This window comes from Physeter macrocephalus, chromosome 11 (assembly GCF_002837175.3).
Source record: "Physeter macrocephalus isolate SW-GA chromosome 11, ASM283717v5, whole genome shotgun sequence".
NCBI classification, from domain to species: Eukaryota; Metazoa; Chordata; class Mammalia; order Artiodactyla; family Physeteridae; genus Physeter; species Physeter macrocephalus.
In genome coordinates, this window is record NC_041224.1 from 71,710,630 (window position 1) to 71,725,334 (window position 14,705).

General features: G+C 41.8%; 1 protein-coding gene and 1 pseudogene across 6 annotated transcripts in view; one reads left to right on the plus strand and one right to left on the minus strand.

Moving 5' to 3' along the window:
- Window positions 1-612, minus strand: part of LOC102981349 (centromere protein K-like) — a 3,487-nt pseudogene extending 2,875 nt beyond the window's left edge.
- A 13,452-nt stretch (window positions 613-14,064) lies between these two features.
- The window catches only part of SNURF (SNRPN upstream open reading frame), a 13,444-nt gene continuing 12,803 nt past the window's right edge, over window positions 14,065-14,705 (plus strand). For all 6 annotated transcript variants that reach the window (XR_003681860.2, XR_008618594.1, XR_448769.3 and 3 more), the window contains exon 1: window positions 14,065-14,180. Coding sequence is in view for 2 of the 6 variants with exons in the window: in XM_028495596.2 (XP_028351397.1) it covers window positions 14,167-14,180 (14 nt within the window). In the remaining 4 variants the exon portion in view is untranslated. The remainder of the gene's footprint in view (window positions 14,181-14,705) is intronic.

A 14,705-nucleotide genomic window follows, 5' to 3' on the forward strand; every position in this document is an offset into this window, starting at 1 on the left:
TTTTTTTTTTTTGTGGTACGCGGGCCTCTCACTGTTGTGGCCTCTCCTGTTGCAAAGCACAGGCTCCGGATGCGCAGGCTCAGTGGCCATGATTCACTGGCCCTGCCGCTCCATGGCATGTGGGATCTTCCCGGACCGGGGCACGAACCCATGTCCCCTGCATCGGCAGGAGGACTCTCAACCACTGCACCACCAGGGAAGCCCTTTAATTCTTTCATATTAAGCATTTTTGTTTTCAGCTTATTAGAGGTTCTCAATTCAGAAAAAAATATCACTATGTGATGTTTCATTGTTTACTATATTAAGAGATTCCAGTATCTGTTGCTGTTCATCCAGCCACTATTTTTTCTTTATCTTTTCATTCTTTGACATTACCATTCTAGACAGTACCATTTCTAGATCATGTCTTAATTTTTGGAACTCTTCTTTTCCTAATGTCACCAGAACATCTTCATTCAGTGGGATTAATTTAGGAGTTTCTTTCTGCCATTGACTAATTCCAGTGGTGGTCAAACATTTCACTGACATAATTAATGATAACTGAGCATTTGAATCAGTGAACGTCTCAGTTCCAGCAAGCAATGTTTTATTCTGACATTCTTCCATATCATTTCATATTTCTTCACCTTCTTTGGTAAGTTCTTCTTCAGCATCTCTAGTGTCTTCCACATCTGTAGTAAGGTCTGTATCTTGCTGATTCAGTGACTCGCGCTTATGATTTTCTTAGCCTTATGATAATTTAAAAAAAGTTTTGGGACCTTGGGCAATCCCTTAAACCAGTGGTCCCCAACATTTTGGCACCAGGGACTGGTTTCATGGAAGACAGTTTTTCCACAGACCGGGCTGGTGGGGAGGATGGTTCAGTATGGTTCAGGCGGTAATGCGAGAGATGGGGAGCAGCAGATGAAGCTTCGCTGGCTCATCCACCACTCTTGTCCTGCTGTGTGGCCCGGTTCCTAACACGTTGCGGACTGGTACCGGTCCACAGCCCGGGGATTGGGGACCCCTGCCTTATACTATCTGTGTGTGAGTTTCCTTATCACTCTATTCAGAGAACGTGCTAGAGAATAAAGGAGTACTTGAAGGGAATTCTCAAGTTAATCAGTTTCCTCATTTCCCTACCACTTTGTCTTTCCCTCCCAACAGGTGGGTTTCTGGAGCTGTCATTGGTGCAGGAGCTAGATAAGAGTGGCACTTGAGGCCTGGCTGGACTTTGGGTATTAAGGTTTCTGCAATTCCCAATTCTAGCACGTGGGAAGTTTTCCCCCACACCACCAAGCAATTCTCTAGATGTCCTGCAATTCAACTCAATTCTGACGTTATCTATCCAGTGATAGCATCAGAGTCCACAGGTTAAGGACTCAGTCCCACAAAACTTCCCCCTTCTGCTTCAGATATCAATCACCAGTTTAGGTTGTCACCTGTGTCTCTGATCAACTGGCTTAAAAATCAGAGGTTCCTACGATCCCCTCCTTGGGTTCAATTAATTTGCTAGAATGGCTCACAAGACTTAGAAAACCAATTTACTCACTAGATTATCAGTTTATTACAAAGGATATTAAAAGTTAGGAATCAGCAGCGATAGAAACAGATACCTAGAGTAAGGTCCTGAACAAAGGAACTTCTGTCCCCATGGAGTTTGGGTCCAGCCCTGTGGCATATGGAAGTGTTCTAGTTCACAAACCTGGAAGTTTTAGAAACCCCATCCTTTTGCTTTTTTATGGAGTCTTCATTATATAGCCATGATTGATTAAATCATTGGCCACTGGAGATTGATTTTAATTTCAGCCCCTCTCCCCTCCTCAGAGGTCTGGGGATGGGACTGAAAGTTCCAGCTGTCTTATCAGTTGGTTATCTTGGCAACCAAGCCAGCCCTCACCCTTTCCTACCTTCCAAAGTCACCTATTAACATAACAAAAGATACCTTTTTCAATCTCAGCACCAGAAATTCCAAGGGTTTTAGGAGCTCTGTGCCAGAAAGAGGGACCAAATACATATTTCTTATTCTAAGTTGCAGTATCACAGGTATCCAGTTCCTGAGTGTTGCAGGAAAGAAGGTGGGGCCAGAGAGAATGGTAATATCCCAGGTCACATCCAAGTCCCTGGGATAGCCACCGAGTGTGGGTTCTTGACTTCACACAGGAAAGAATTCAAGAGCGAGCCATAGTAAGGTGATAGAAGGTTTATTTAGGGGGATACACACTCCATAGAGTGTGGGCCATCTCAGAAGGGGAGAGGCACTAGGATACAGGGTTGTCAGTTTTTGCAGGGGTGGGTAATTTCATAGGCTAATGAATGGGAGGATTATTCCAACTGTTTTGGGGAAGGGGTGGGGATTTCTAGGAATTGGGCTACCACCTGCTTTTTGGCCTTTTATAGTCATTGGCCTCAGAACTGTCATGGTGCCTGTGGGTGTGTCATTTAGCTGATATATTACAATGAGCATATACTGAGACTCAAGGTCTAGTGGAAGTCAGTCATCCACCATCTTTGACCTAGTTGGTTCTAACCAGTTTATGTCATGTCCTCAATGGCTATCATTCTTTTAAAGGTTGCGCCCTGCCCCCTTCCTATCTTACCAGCAGTAAGGGGTCTCTCCTTCAGGGCTGGGGCTCCATATCCTGTGAACTGCCAGGCAGCCCCAGTGGCAAGTTGCAACCATTATGGCACTCTCCTCAGCCCATCACTTACCACCACAGAGCCACTGCTTCTGTTTTTTAGTTTTGCCTGTTGGCCCTCCTCTCCTAAGCCCCTGTCTATACTAGCAATGATGCCAGATATACTAAACGGTTTCTAGCTTATTTCAGTCTTCTTCTTTGTTAATTATACTGTGCCTCCCAGCAGTGAGAGTCATTGATTCCGTAATGTTGATTGAACGTTTACTTTTTGTCAGCCCATTTGTGGAATTGTTGGCAAAACAGCTATGACTCTTGTGGGGAGCTAGTTTGGAAAAGAGAGAGGGCAAACAATCAGACAACCTGCTGTCTATGAGACGACAATGAGCTAAGTGCCTGGTGTTTAGGAGCCTAGTGGAGGGTGATCAGGAAGAGATTCTTAGGAAAGGCAATAATTGGGTTGGGGCTCAGGGGTAAGCCCGTAGTATGGAAATAGAGGGATTTGATGGAAGTTCACAGACAAGGAACCTGAACACATCAGAGGCATTGCCAAAAAGCAAAAGACCTGCCTCACAAACATATGGAGAGAGAAGGGAGAGCAAAAGTTTGGGATTTAACATGTATTTGGGCCCCATAGAGTAGAGGGAACATGGCATGCATTGAAGGATTTTTATCAGTGTTGTTCTCTGGTGAGATATGGGTAAGTCTACAGGATAATTGGAGAAACAGAAAGAATGGGATCATAGAGATACATTTGGGAGTGATTCAAACTGTATTCATTTATATTGAGGGTCAACAAAGTAAAACCTGTAGCCAAATCCAGACCTCTGCTTTGTATGTATAAGGCTTGTGAAATAAAATTGGTTTTTATATTTTTAAGTAGTTGAGAAAAATCAGAGTACTATTTCTTCAAATTTCAGTGTCCATAGTAAAGTTTTATTGGAATACAGTCATGCAAATTTGTTTACACATTGTCTATGGCTGCTTTCACACTACAGCAGCAAAGTTGAGTAGTTGCTACAGAGACCTATATGTCTTAAGGCTTAAAATATTTATGGCTCTTTACAGAAAAGGATTGCTAACCTGTAATTTACAGAATTAAACCATTTTTGTTGAATGCCCATGTCAAGGCAGGCTATCAGTCATTCATGTATATGTTGTAGGGGATCACAAGTTAAGAAGATAAGACCCCTTTCATTTTAGAGCTTCCATTTTGGTGGAAGTTAAATTTTACTTAATAGGTGGGTTTATTTGAAATCTAGATAGAAATACTGGCATATGGAATGTGCTTTATGTTATGGCATCTCTGCCTCCGAAAACCTCCTGAGAGACTTCCTGAAGGTCATGCTGTCCAAACTGAGACAAGGATGGAGAGAGGTTAGAGGCCAGAGGCAAGAGTCTGAGCTGAAATTCGGATGTGATAGGACCATGGAGGAATGGGCAGTGTTTCTGTTACCAGATTCATCAACTGAACCCATGCTGGGGTCCTAACCTGGCTGAGACCCCTTGTCTCAGCCAGGGAGGTTCTTCTTCTGATCGGATTCACACAGTCAGTAATGAAACTGATGCTGAGACTGGAACAGCAGTGGCCAAAGAATGGAGAAGCAGGAACCTAGTTCACAAATCAAGTTCTCAACCCAATTCAGGCAGAGACACCAAATATATAGGAGAGTTGAAATAAAAGGGAGGGTTTTGGAAAGAGTGGGAGGGATATTCATGAGTTATTTGAGACAGTTGTGTGGTTTGGACCCAAAACTGATGCAACTCTCCTTTTTAGTCCTTGTGTGGAATTTTCTGGTTGTTGTCGTGGCAATCATCAACTGTTCTGGCGTTGGTGGGTGTGTCATTTAGCTAATGTGTTACTGTTAGTGTATAATGAGGCTCAAGGTCTACTGGAGGTTGAATCTTCTGCCATCTTGGGCCTAGTTGGTTCCAACCAGTTCTTGTCTTTTTTTCTCTATGCCACTTCCTCCTGAAACTTAGATAAGTGTAATTGGTTTCCATTTGAGAGAGTGGCAGGGGTATGATTGTTGGGCAACAACCTTGGTAACATTTCTTGTCTTATTTGTGAAGTGGAAAGCATTTTTGGAACAGGGTAGGGAAGGGAGAGGAGACATTGAAGGATCCCAAGGAGAATGACCCATGCCAAGTCATCTGGATTGGAGATCGCTTTGCTCTAAACATGTCATTTCTAGCATGTGTGGCCTATTTGGAGTAAACACCATCAAGGGAGGTTCTAAACGAGAGCTTTCAGTGAAATGGTATCTGAAAAATTGCCCTCAAATAAGGTTAGGTGTTAGAAAGCTCTTCCTGCTTTTGAGAAAAGTGAACTATGGGTGTTCACTCTTTGGGACTAAGGCAGAGAAATGTTATAAATTGTGTGGCTTATATTCTTTCTCCTTTTTGCGCTCTTCCTGCTCCTTCCCAGTGAAGAGTCCCATGAGTGGCCTCTGAATTGTGTAATTAATGAACCTCTTGCTGAAATGTACGCTTACTTATATTCCATGATATTGTGTAAAACTTGTCTTTAAGAATCAGAGACAGCTTAACATGCCCTTTGGCATCAAGATCTGGGAGGCCAAGTTTGGTGCCTTATAAACTTTCAGGGAACCCAGATTCCTGATATCTGGTAAGAAGGGTGGTGCTGAAATGTGAAGGTGTTGGGAACCAGAGTCTCAGTGGAGGGGAGACGGATTTTGATCATAGTGCACGTTTGGACCAACGGACTAATGATGGTTGGGGCCAGGGTAGTGGGGACCAAAGAAATATTTTACTTATTTTAAATTATCAACAGAATTTATTGTTGATACAAACATTAATTAAATATATTTTACCAATAACTTATAAAGCAATTGACAGAACCAAAACAGTTTCCCTGGAAAGGTATAATACTGACTTTTTTGTGTTTTTAAAAAATTTGCATCTGGACTTGCTTTTCATGAATCTAATAACTTGCTTACTCATCATAATGCTCTGCACTTTTTTTTTTATTGTGGTAAAATTCATGTTACATAAAATTTACCATTTAAATACAAGTACAAGTGGCATTGTGTGTCACATTGTTCTGCAGTCATCAACCATACATCTCCAGAACTCTTGCAAAACTGTAATGGTACCCACTAAACACAATTCGCCATTACTCCCTATTCCCAGCCCCTAACAGTGACCATTCTACTTTCTGTCTCTGTGAATCTGACTAGTCTAGGTATCTCATATAAGTAGAATCATACAATATTTGTTCTTTGCTGTCTGGCATATTTCACTCACATAATGGCCTGACATTTCATCCATGTTGTAGCTATGTGTCAGAATTTTCTTCCTTTCCAAGGCTGAATAATATTCTCTTGTATGTACATACCACATGTACGTACCACATATGGTATTTCTGTTTTGTTTTCTTCCCCAGAAATAACATAGAGATGAATCCATAGCAGATGCACCATTTTACCTTCCCAAGGACAAGGCACAAGAGTTCCAGTTTCTCTACATCCTTGCCAACACTTGTTATTTTTTTTATTATTATTATTTTTAATATAATAGTTATCCTAATGGGTGTAAAGTGGTATCTTGTTGTATACTGATTTTTACTGATTGGTATATCTTCTTTGGAGAAATGTCTGTTCAAGTTCTTTCCCCATTTCTTAATCAGGTGCTTTGTTGAGTTGTAGGAGTTCTTTATATATTTTGGATATCAGTTTATAAGGTTGCAAATATTTTCTTCTATTCTGTGGGTTGCTTTTTTCACTCTGTTGATTTGGTACACAGAAGTTTTAAATTTTGATATACTCAAGTTAATCTATTTTTCTTTTGTTTCCTCTGCTTTTGGTGTCATATTCAAGAAATTTTTGTCAAATCTAATATTACAAAGCATTTCCCAATGCTTTCTAAGAGATTTATAGTTTTAGCTTCTAAGTTTAGGTCTTTGATCCATTATGAGTTAATTTTTGTGTATGATGTAAGGTAAGGGCCCAATTTCATTTTTTTTGTTTTTGCATGTGGATTTCCAATTTTCCCTGCACCATGTGTTGAAATGACTGTCCTTTTCCTATTGAATGGTCTTTGCACCCTTGTTGAAATAATTTGACCTATATGCAAAGGTTTATTTCTCGGCTCTCTATTCCATTGGTCTATATGGTTTGCATTCTTTAAAAATATTTTTTAGGCCTTACATTTCAAAATCAGCATTCCTAGTACAGCGTATAGGAATAAATACAGTGGGGAAGATTTTTTCAAGTTTTATTCAGAAATAATTGCGATACATCTCTTTATAAGTTTAAGATGTTATAGCATGATGGTTTCATTTACATATATTGTGAAACGAAAATTTTTAAATTTAATTATTTATTTATTTGGCTGCTCTGGGTCTTAGTTGCAGCATGCGGGATATTTGTTGCGGCATGCGGGATCTAGCTCCTTGATCAGGGATGAACCTGGACCCCCTGCATTGGGAGCATGGAGTGTTAACCACTGGACCACCAGGGAAGTCCCTGAAAGGAAGATTGTTAATTACACTATTCTGACTAGGAATCCCTGACAACTTTTGTGATGTAAGTCAGGTGACTAACATAGAGATCAGCAAACTTTTTCTCTAAAGGGCCAATTTATTGGAGAGACAGAGATTTATTTTAAGAAATTGACTCATGTGATGTGGAGGCTGGCAAATCCAAAATCTGCAGGGTAAGCTAGCAGGTTGGAGACCCAGGGAAGGGTTGATGTTACAGCTTGAGTCCAAAGGCCATCTGCTGGCAGAATTCTATCTTTCTTAGGGAACCTCAGTCTGCTTTTGCTTAAGACCTTCAGCTGATTTAATGAGACTTACCTACATTATGGAGAATAATCAGCTTTAAGTCTACTGATTTAAATGTTAATCCCATCTGAAGAATATTTTCATAGCAACATACAGGTAGTGTTTGACCAAATATCTGGGTACTGTGTCCTAGTCAACTTGACACATAAAATTACCCGCACAGTCAGATAGTAAATATTTTTGGCTTTGTGGACCAAATAGTTTCTGCTGTGTAGGGGAGGAAAAAGCTTTCCTCAATCTTCCCCCTGGCTGGGTCTGAAAATTAAACTGACAAAGGCATGCAAATTTATTTATGACTTAAAAAATTTTTTTTTGGCAACACCGCGGGGCTTGCAGGATCCTAGTGCCCTGACCCGGGATGGAACCCCGGATCCTCAGCAGTGAAAGCATGGAGTCCTAACCACTGGACTGCCAGGGAATTCCCCATGCAATTTATTTAATGTGAGTTTTGTGTGACACGGGAGCCTTCATTTCAAAGGAAATTAATACCCGTAGAAACAGACCTTGAGTATTTTTATGCTAGGTTTGCTGAGGAATAGGCAGTTGTGTAGAAATATGATAGGTCAGAGAGGATGAGGTTAGTGTAGAAAACTGGGGGAAATTTATTAAAACCTGTTTGTTCTGATTCTTCTTGGCATTCTTTTGTCTTTGGAAATAAGGATGGTCCTTCCCCCAGGGTATAGAGGGCACATCTCACATGAGGCTTTTATGACTTGTTTCAGAGGAAAAGGGTTGGGAGAAGATCAAAGCGACCTTCCTGCTTCTGCCATTTTCTCAAACACCTTGAGCTTAAAATATTCAATATGCAAAGGTGCCGTATGTTGGGGTAGTATGCCCTTAACCCCATCAGTTGTAACTACTCAACTGTGCAGCTGTAGCCATAGATAATATGTAAACAAATGTACAAAGCTGCTGGGGGATAATAGAAAAAATATATATCAGTCTCTGCTCCCAGTTCCCGGCATAGAGCTCCTAAAACCTTTTAAATTTCCTAAGTAATAAGAACACTAGGAGTATCTCTTTTTCTAATATTTGGTCTTTGACCTCATCCTTGTCACAGGGCTCCTAAATCTTTTGTAAGTTCCTACATGATAAGAACACTTGGGGCATCTTCTCTTCTAATGAGGTGACTGGGTGGGCTCCTGGTCACCAGAAAGACAAAGCCATGCTTAGAAGCTTGGAATTGTTCAGCCCCACCCCTCACCTCTCCTTAGTAATTGACCATGCCTACGTGAGGAAGCTACCATAAAAATCCCCAAAATACTGTGTTCCAAGAGCTTCTAGGTTGGTGAACATATCAATGTACTGGTAGGGTAATGCACCCCAGGTTCACGGGACAAAACCTCCTATGCTTGGGACCCTGCCAGACCTCACCATAAGTATCTCTTCATCAGGCTATTCAGCTGTATCTTTTATCATATCCTCTAATAAACCAGCAAATATAAGTAAAATTTTCCCTAAGTTCTGTGAGTTGCTCTAGCAAATTAATTGAACCTGAAGTGGGAGGAGGTTATAGGAACCTCCAATTTGTAGCCAAGCCAGACAGAAGCGTCAACTGGAAAAAAAAAAAAAAACACAACCTAAAAGTTGAGAATTATGTTTTATTCAGCAGATTTTCTGAGGACTTAAGCCCAGAAGACAGCCCCTCAGATAGTTCTGAAGGACTGTTCCCCAGAGGTAAAGGAGGAGCCAGGATATATAGAAATTTTTGCAAAAAACAAACAAACAAAAACTCCCCCAAAACCAGGTAGTGGGAACATTAAAAGATTACTGTTAATTAAAGAAAAACCAGCTATCTCAAGTTAATGAATTTAACACTTATCTTTGGGAAGATGCAAGAGTCTGGGTTCATTGAAATCATTCCTTTGATATGCACCTTAACCATCTAGGGCCGGCATCCTGTTTTTCTCCATCCTGAATCCCCTCAGGGTGCACAGTTGGGGGCGGCTGCTGTGGCTGATGGCTTCATGGTGGCAACATCCTTTGTTTACTGATATGGCAGTCTATATTCTCTGTCCACAGAAGTTATGGGTAACCTGGGGACATGTTCCTTGCATTTGGAATCTGATGTGGGGTGGGAGCAGTCTTGTGGGACTGAACTGTGGGATCTGACCTGTGGGATCACACTATATCGAGGTGGTTAGTGTTAGAATTTAGTTAAATTGTAAGACACCCAGCTGGCGTAATGGATAATTGCTTGTTGTAGAGAAAACCCCACACACATTTGGTGACAAAAGTGTCAGAAGTGAAGTATTGTATGTGAGTCTGGTAATTGTGTAAGGCTAAAGGAGAAACACACAGGAGTTAGGGACCTGGATTTATCCCTACTCAGGAAAAGCCTGGGTTTTTTTTTTTTTTTTTTTAATAAATAAATAAATAAGTAAATTTATTTATTTATTTCTGGCTGCATTGGGTCTTTGTTGCTGTGCATGGGCTTTCTCTAGTTGCGGCGAGCAGGGCCTACTCTTCGTAGCCGTGTACAGGCTTCTCATTGTGGTGGCTTCTCTTGTTGCGGAGCACGGGCACTAGGCACGCGGGCTTCAGCAGTTGTGGCACATGGGCTCAGTAGTTGTGGTTCGCGGGCTCTAGAGCACAGGCTCAGTAGCTGTGGCACAGGGGCTTAGTTGCTCCGTGGCATGTGGGATCTTCCTGTACCAGGGCTCGAACCCGTGTCTCCTGCATTGCCAGGTGATTCTTCACCACTGTGCCACCAGGGAATCCTGTGCCTGGGCTTTTCTATTCAGCTATGTTCTGCATGCACTTTATTCCTGGATACTGAAATTTGAACTTCATATAATTTTCATGTGTCACAAAATAGTCTTTCTTTTGATTCCCTCCCAACTGTTTAAAAAATGCATAGGCTGTAGGTGGGATTTGATGTAGTTATCTGACAGTCTAGAGAATGCTTGTTCCAAAGCCTGGAGGCACAGTGAGAATGTGTGCAAAATCTGTGGGTGGAAGAGTGTCTTTTTATTGCTTGTGTACTGTTTGACCATTTTCTAGAGGAGTAGGTACTTTCTTCCTCTGTTCAGCCTCTTCCTGAGTTGGTCCTGGGATTTTCCAAGAAGGCTGCTAATAGGATAATCTCCCCCCTCCAGTTGCCAGGGTCGGGGAGGGATCCTGCAGCAAAGATTTCTCTCTTCTGTTCAGCTTTCTTGTGAACCAATTGTGCATGTAGTGAAAGACTGCCACCCAGTGCCTTAAGCAAGGAGCCTAAGGGGGCAGTTTTTGGGCTTTTGTGCTGTTTTCTCTTTTCACCCAGCTCTCTGCTTGGGCTTGAGTTTCATATATGTGGATTTGTACACATCCTTTGTGGATTTAAAATTATAAGGAAGAGAGCCATTACCCCTACGAGACAGTCATTACAGCATATGGTAGTGGTAAAGAGCAGAGGCACAGGAACCAGGGTGCTGGGCTTGAATCTGGGTTCAACCACCTGTGAACTGTGTGACTTTTGAGTGTGGTTCTTCACTGCTCTGGGTCTGTTTCCTCATCTGTAAAAGGGTTGGAGATTGGAAATAACTTACATGGTTGTTATTTGGACTAGTGTTGAAGTACTTCATAATGACTGGGCATCCTTGCACTTTTTTTCTTTGAGGTTCCCTTTTCCTTATTGATTTCTATAAGTTCTTGATGTAGTGGGTAGATAATTAATTCATTATCTAAGTATATAGCAAATGAGTTCTCTTGTCTTTTTTCTTTTAACTTTGTTTATTGTGTCTTTTGCCAGACAAGTTTCCTTGAACAACTTTTTCTGTACCCTTTTTATTTCATACAGTTCATAAATACGAATTACAGGAAAAAAATCTTTTAAATTAGAATTACAGAGATCTTTTCAGTGGGATGTCTCCCTTCTACCCTTGTCTGTGCGCCTTCTTCTCCTTTATAGGCGGCCATGTTTACATAATTATTTTGAAGGTGGTACAGAGAGTTCCCCTGTACCTCATACATATAATTCCCCTATTATCAATGTCTTTCTTACATTAGTATCGTACATTTGTTACAATAATGAATCAATATTGGTACATTATTATTAACAGAAGTTCATACTTTATTCATGTCCTCAGTTTCTCCATAATGTCCAGGATCTCATTCAGGATAATACATTTAGTACTTCTGTCTCAAGGCTTTTCTTGGTTGTGACAAGACTCAGAAAGTTTCTCAGCCTTTGTTTTTGATGCCCTTGACAGTTATGGGGATTACTAGTCAGGTATTTTGTAGAATTGGGATTAAAAAAAAATTGATTTATAATGCACATACGAGAAAACCTACTTTTTAAAAATTGCACAATTCAGTGCTTTTTTTTTTTCGGTACGCGGGCCTCTCACTGTTGTGGTCTCTCCCGTTGCGGAGCACAGGCTCCGGACGCGCAGGCTCAGCGGCCATGGCTCACGGGCCCAGCCGCTCCGCGGCATGTGGGATCTTCCCGGACCGGGGCACGAACCCTTGGACCCTGCATCGGCAGGCGGACTGTCAACCACTGTGCCACCAGGGAAGCCCAGTGCTTTTTAATGTATCCCCAATGTTTTACAACCATCACTACTGTCTAATTCTAGAGCATTTCATCATTCTGTAAATAAACACTGTAACCATTAGCAGTCAATCTCCATTTGCCCTTCTCCCATTTCCTGGCAATCGCTAATCAGCTTTCTGACTCTATGGATTTGCCTATTTTGAACAATTCATTTAATGGGCTCATAAAAAACATGGCCTTTCACTTAGCATATTTAGGGTTCATCCATTTTGTAGTGTGAATCAATACTTCATTCCTTTTAATAGACAAATGCTATTCCATTGTACAGTTATGCCATACCACATATTTTGTTTATCCATTCATCAGTTGATAGACATTTCGGTTGTTTCCACTTTTGACTGTTATAGCAGGGTTGCTATGAAAATTCATGTACAAGTTTTTGCACAGATGTATGTTTTCATTTATTTTGGGTTATATACTTAGGAGTAGAACTGTGGGGGGTCATAGGGTAACTTTATGGTTAAATATTTAGGTACTCCCAAACTCTTTTCCTGAATGACTACACTACTTTACATTCCTATGAGCAGTGTTAGAAGGTTCCAATTTCTCCACATCCTCCTTAACATGTGTTATTGTCTTTTTGATTATAGCCCTCCTAGTGAGTGTGAAGTGGCATCTCAACGAGCTATTCATTTGCATTTCCCTAAAGACTGATGATGCTGAGCATCTTTTCATGTGCTGATTGGCCATTTGTTTGCCAGTTTTTGGTGAATTATCTAATTCAAATCCTTTGCTCATTAAAATTTTGTTTTGTCTTTTTAGTGTTGAATTGTAAGTCTTCCTTTATCAGCTAGTATATGATTTGCAAATAGTTTTTTACTATTACGCTGGTTGTCTTTTCTTTTTCTTAATAGTGATCTTTGAAGCAAAAACTTTAATGTACTTGGGATGAAGTCCAATTTATCTTTTTTTTTGTGGTTGCTTGTGCATTTGATGTCATATCTAAGAAAGCATTGCTTAAGTTGAGGTCACACAAATTTACATTTATGTTTCCTCTAAGAGATTTACATTTTACTCTTACATTTAAGTCTTTGATCCATTTTGAGTTAATTTTTGTGTACGGTGTAATGTAGTTCAGATCGGTTTTTGCAGACTCCAGCTTCAGTTGTATACAGAATAGTTTTAGTCCAGATTTTATGTTCTTTAAGCTCATATGTTTGAGTGTTTGAACTGGGATGTCTCGACTTTTTTTTTTTTTTTTTTTTTTTTTTACAGAAGGGAATGGTTGGGAGACATCAGGTTCTAGCTACACACAGTCCTTAATATCATAGTTTGCTGGGAAGTCTCCTTTTCTGTATATTCACTACCAAATTGCAGGATATGCTCACCAGGCCTATAAACTGATTTAAAACATCCGCTTTCAATAAATGAGTGAGCCAGAATGGCTTCTGTCTCTAGATCGTCTGTAAGGTCAGGGATCCTATCATACCTTACCCGGCATCCAAAGGCAGCTTCTGAATACTATAGAGCAGTCGAGAAATTAGGAGAGTAGTCAGACTTGTCAGAAAGAGCAGGCTAGAAAAGGGTGAAGATGAGTCAGGAAACTGACAGTCAAGTACATTAGAGCTTAGAGTGGTTTAATTTTGTTTTATCTTAATAATACTTATTTTTAATTCTGAAAGTAATTAATGATCACTGTAAAAATATAAATATGGTAAAAGTTAAAAAACAAAACCAAAAAAAATCTAAACTGTCACAGCCAAGAAGAGTTTAAAGAAACATGACTACTGAACATAATGTTTGTGTTAACTTTCAACAGGAAAAGGACACTGGGGAAAAACCTAAGGAAATCTGAAAAAGGTACGGACTTTATAAAGTTCACAAAAAATAAATAATTCCCACTCCCCAGAGTGGAAGTACCACTGTAACATTTAGTGTGACTCTAAGAGCCATTAACTGCAGGCTGGTGGTGGCTCCTGGAGTCCCCCCACCCCTAAGGCCCCCATGCTTTGATCACCTGGGGTCCGGAAGATACCATCCCACAGTTTTTCCTGTCAGGTAGGGCGCCGGGGCACCTGCAGGGCTGCGGCACCTCGCTACTGCGGCAAACAGACGCGCATGCGTGCCCAAGGCCCGGTGGTGAGGGGGTTGCCGCGCACGCGCAGGCAGAGCCGGTGTATTTCTTGGTGCCGCCCCGGCAAAGGCCGCGTAGAGTGGAGCTGCTGCCGGAGATGCCTAACGGTGTGTTCTGAGGAGCGGCCAGCGGCGCGATGGAGCGGGCCAGGTCAGCCGTGTGGTGTCTTCCCTCAGAGGCAGCATGGGAAACATTTTTGTTTGCATGATATCCCAGGCTTCCAGAACTAGAAGTATTTCAGTATATACTGGGGATGTGGGCCCTCAAGTTCTTTGTCCGGAGGCCGGATAGGATACCTTCTGGAGGGTTGGGTCTGGGCTGACCCTCCTCGGGGGTATTTTGTCCACGTCTTGTCAGGTCTTGGCGCATCTGCACCATCCTGTCGCGTCCCCAGACCCTCTCTAGGGTGGCCCTTTGTCCTTGAGGTCCAAGGCCGTGACCGTGGGTGGCGAGGGTACATCGTGGTGGCCACTGCGGTGTGTGAGGTGGGGGAGGGTACACGGGGTGGGGTCAGTGGGGCCGCAGTACTGGCCAGGGGGCAGCAGGCGCTATGTCCGCGGAGGCACTGGTGTGTGGCAGTAGTGGGAGGGGGTGGTTGGGGTGGCTCCCGTGGCACTGATATGAAGGGGGCGGCGGGGTGACCGCGGTGTCTGTGGGGCGGGGGTGATTGGAGGG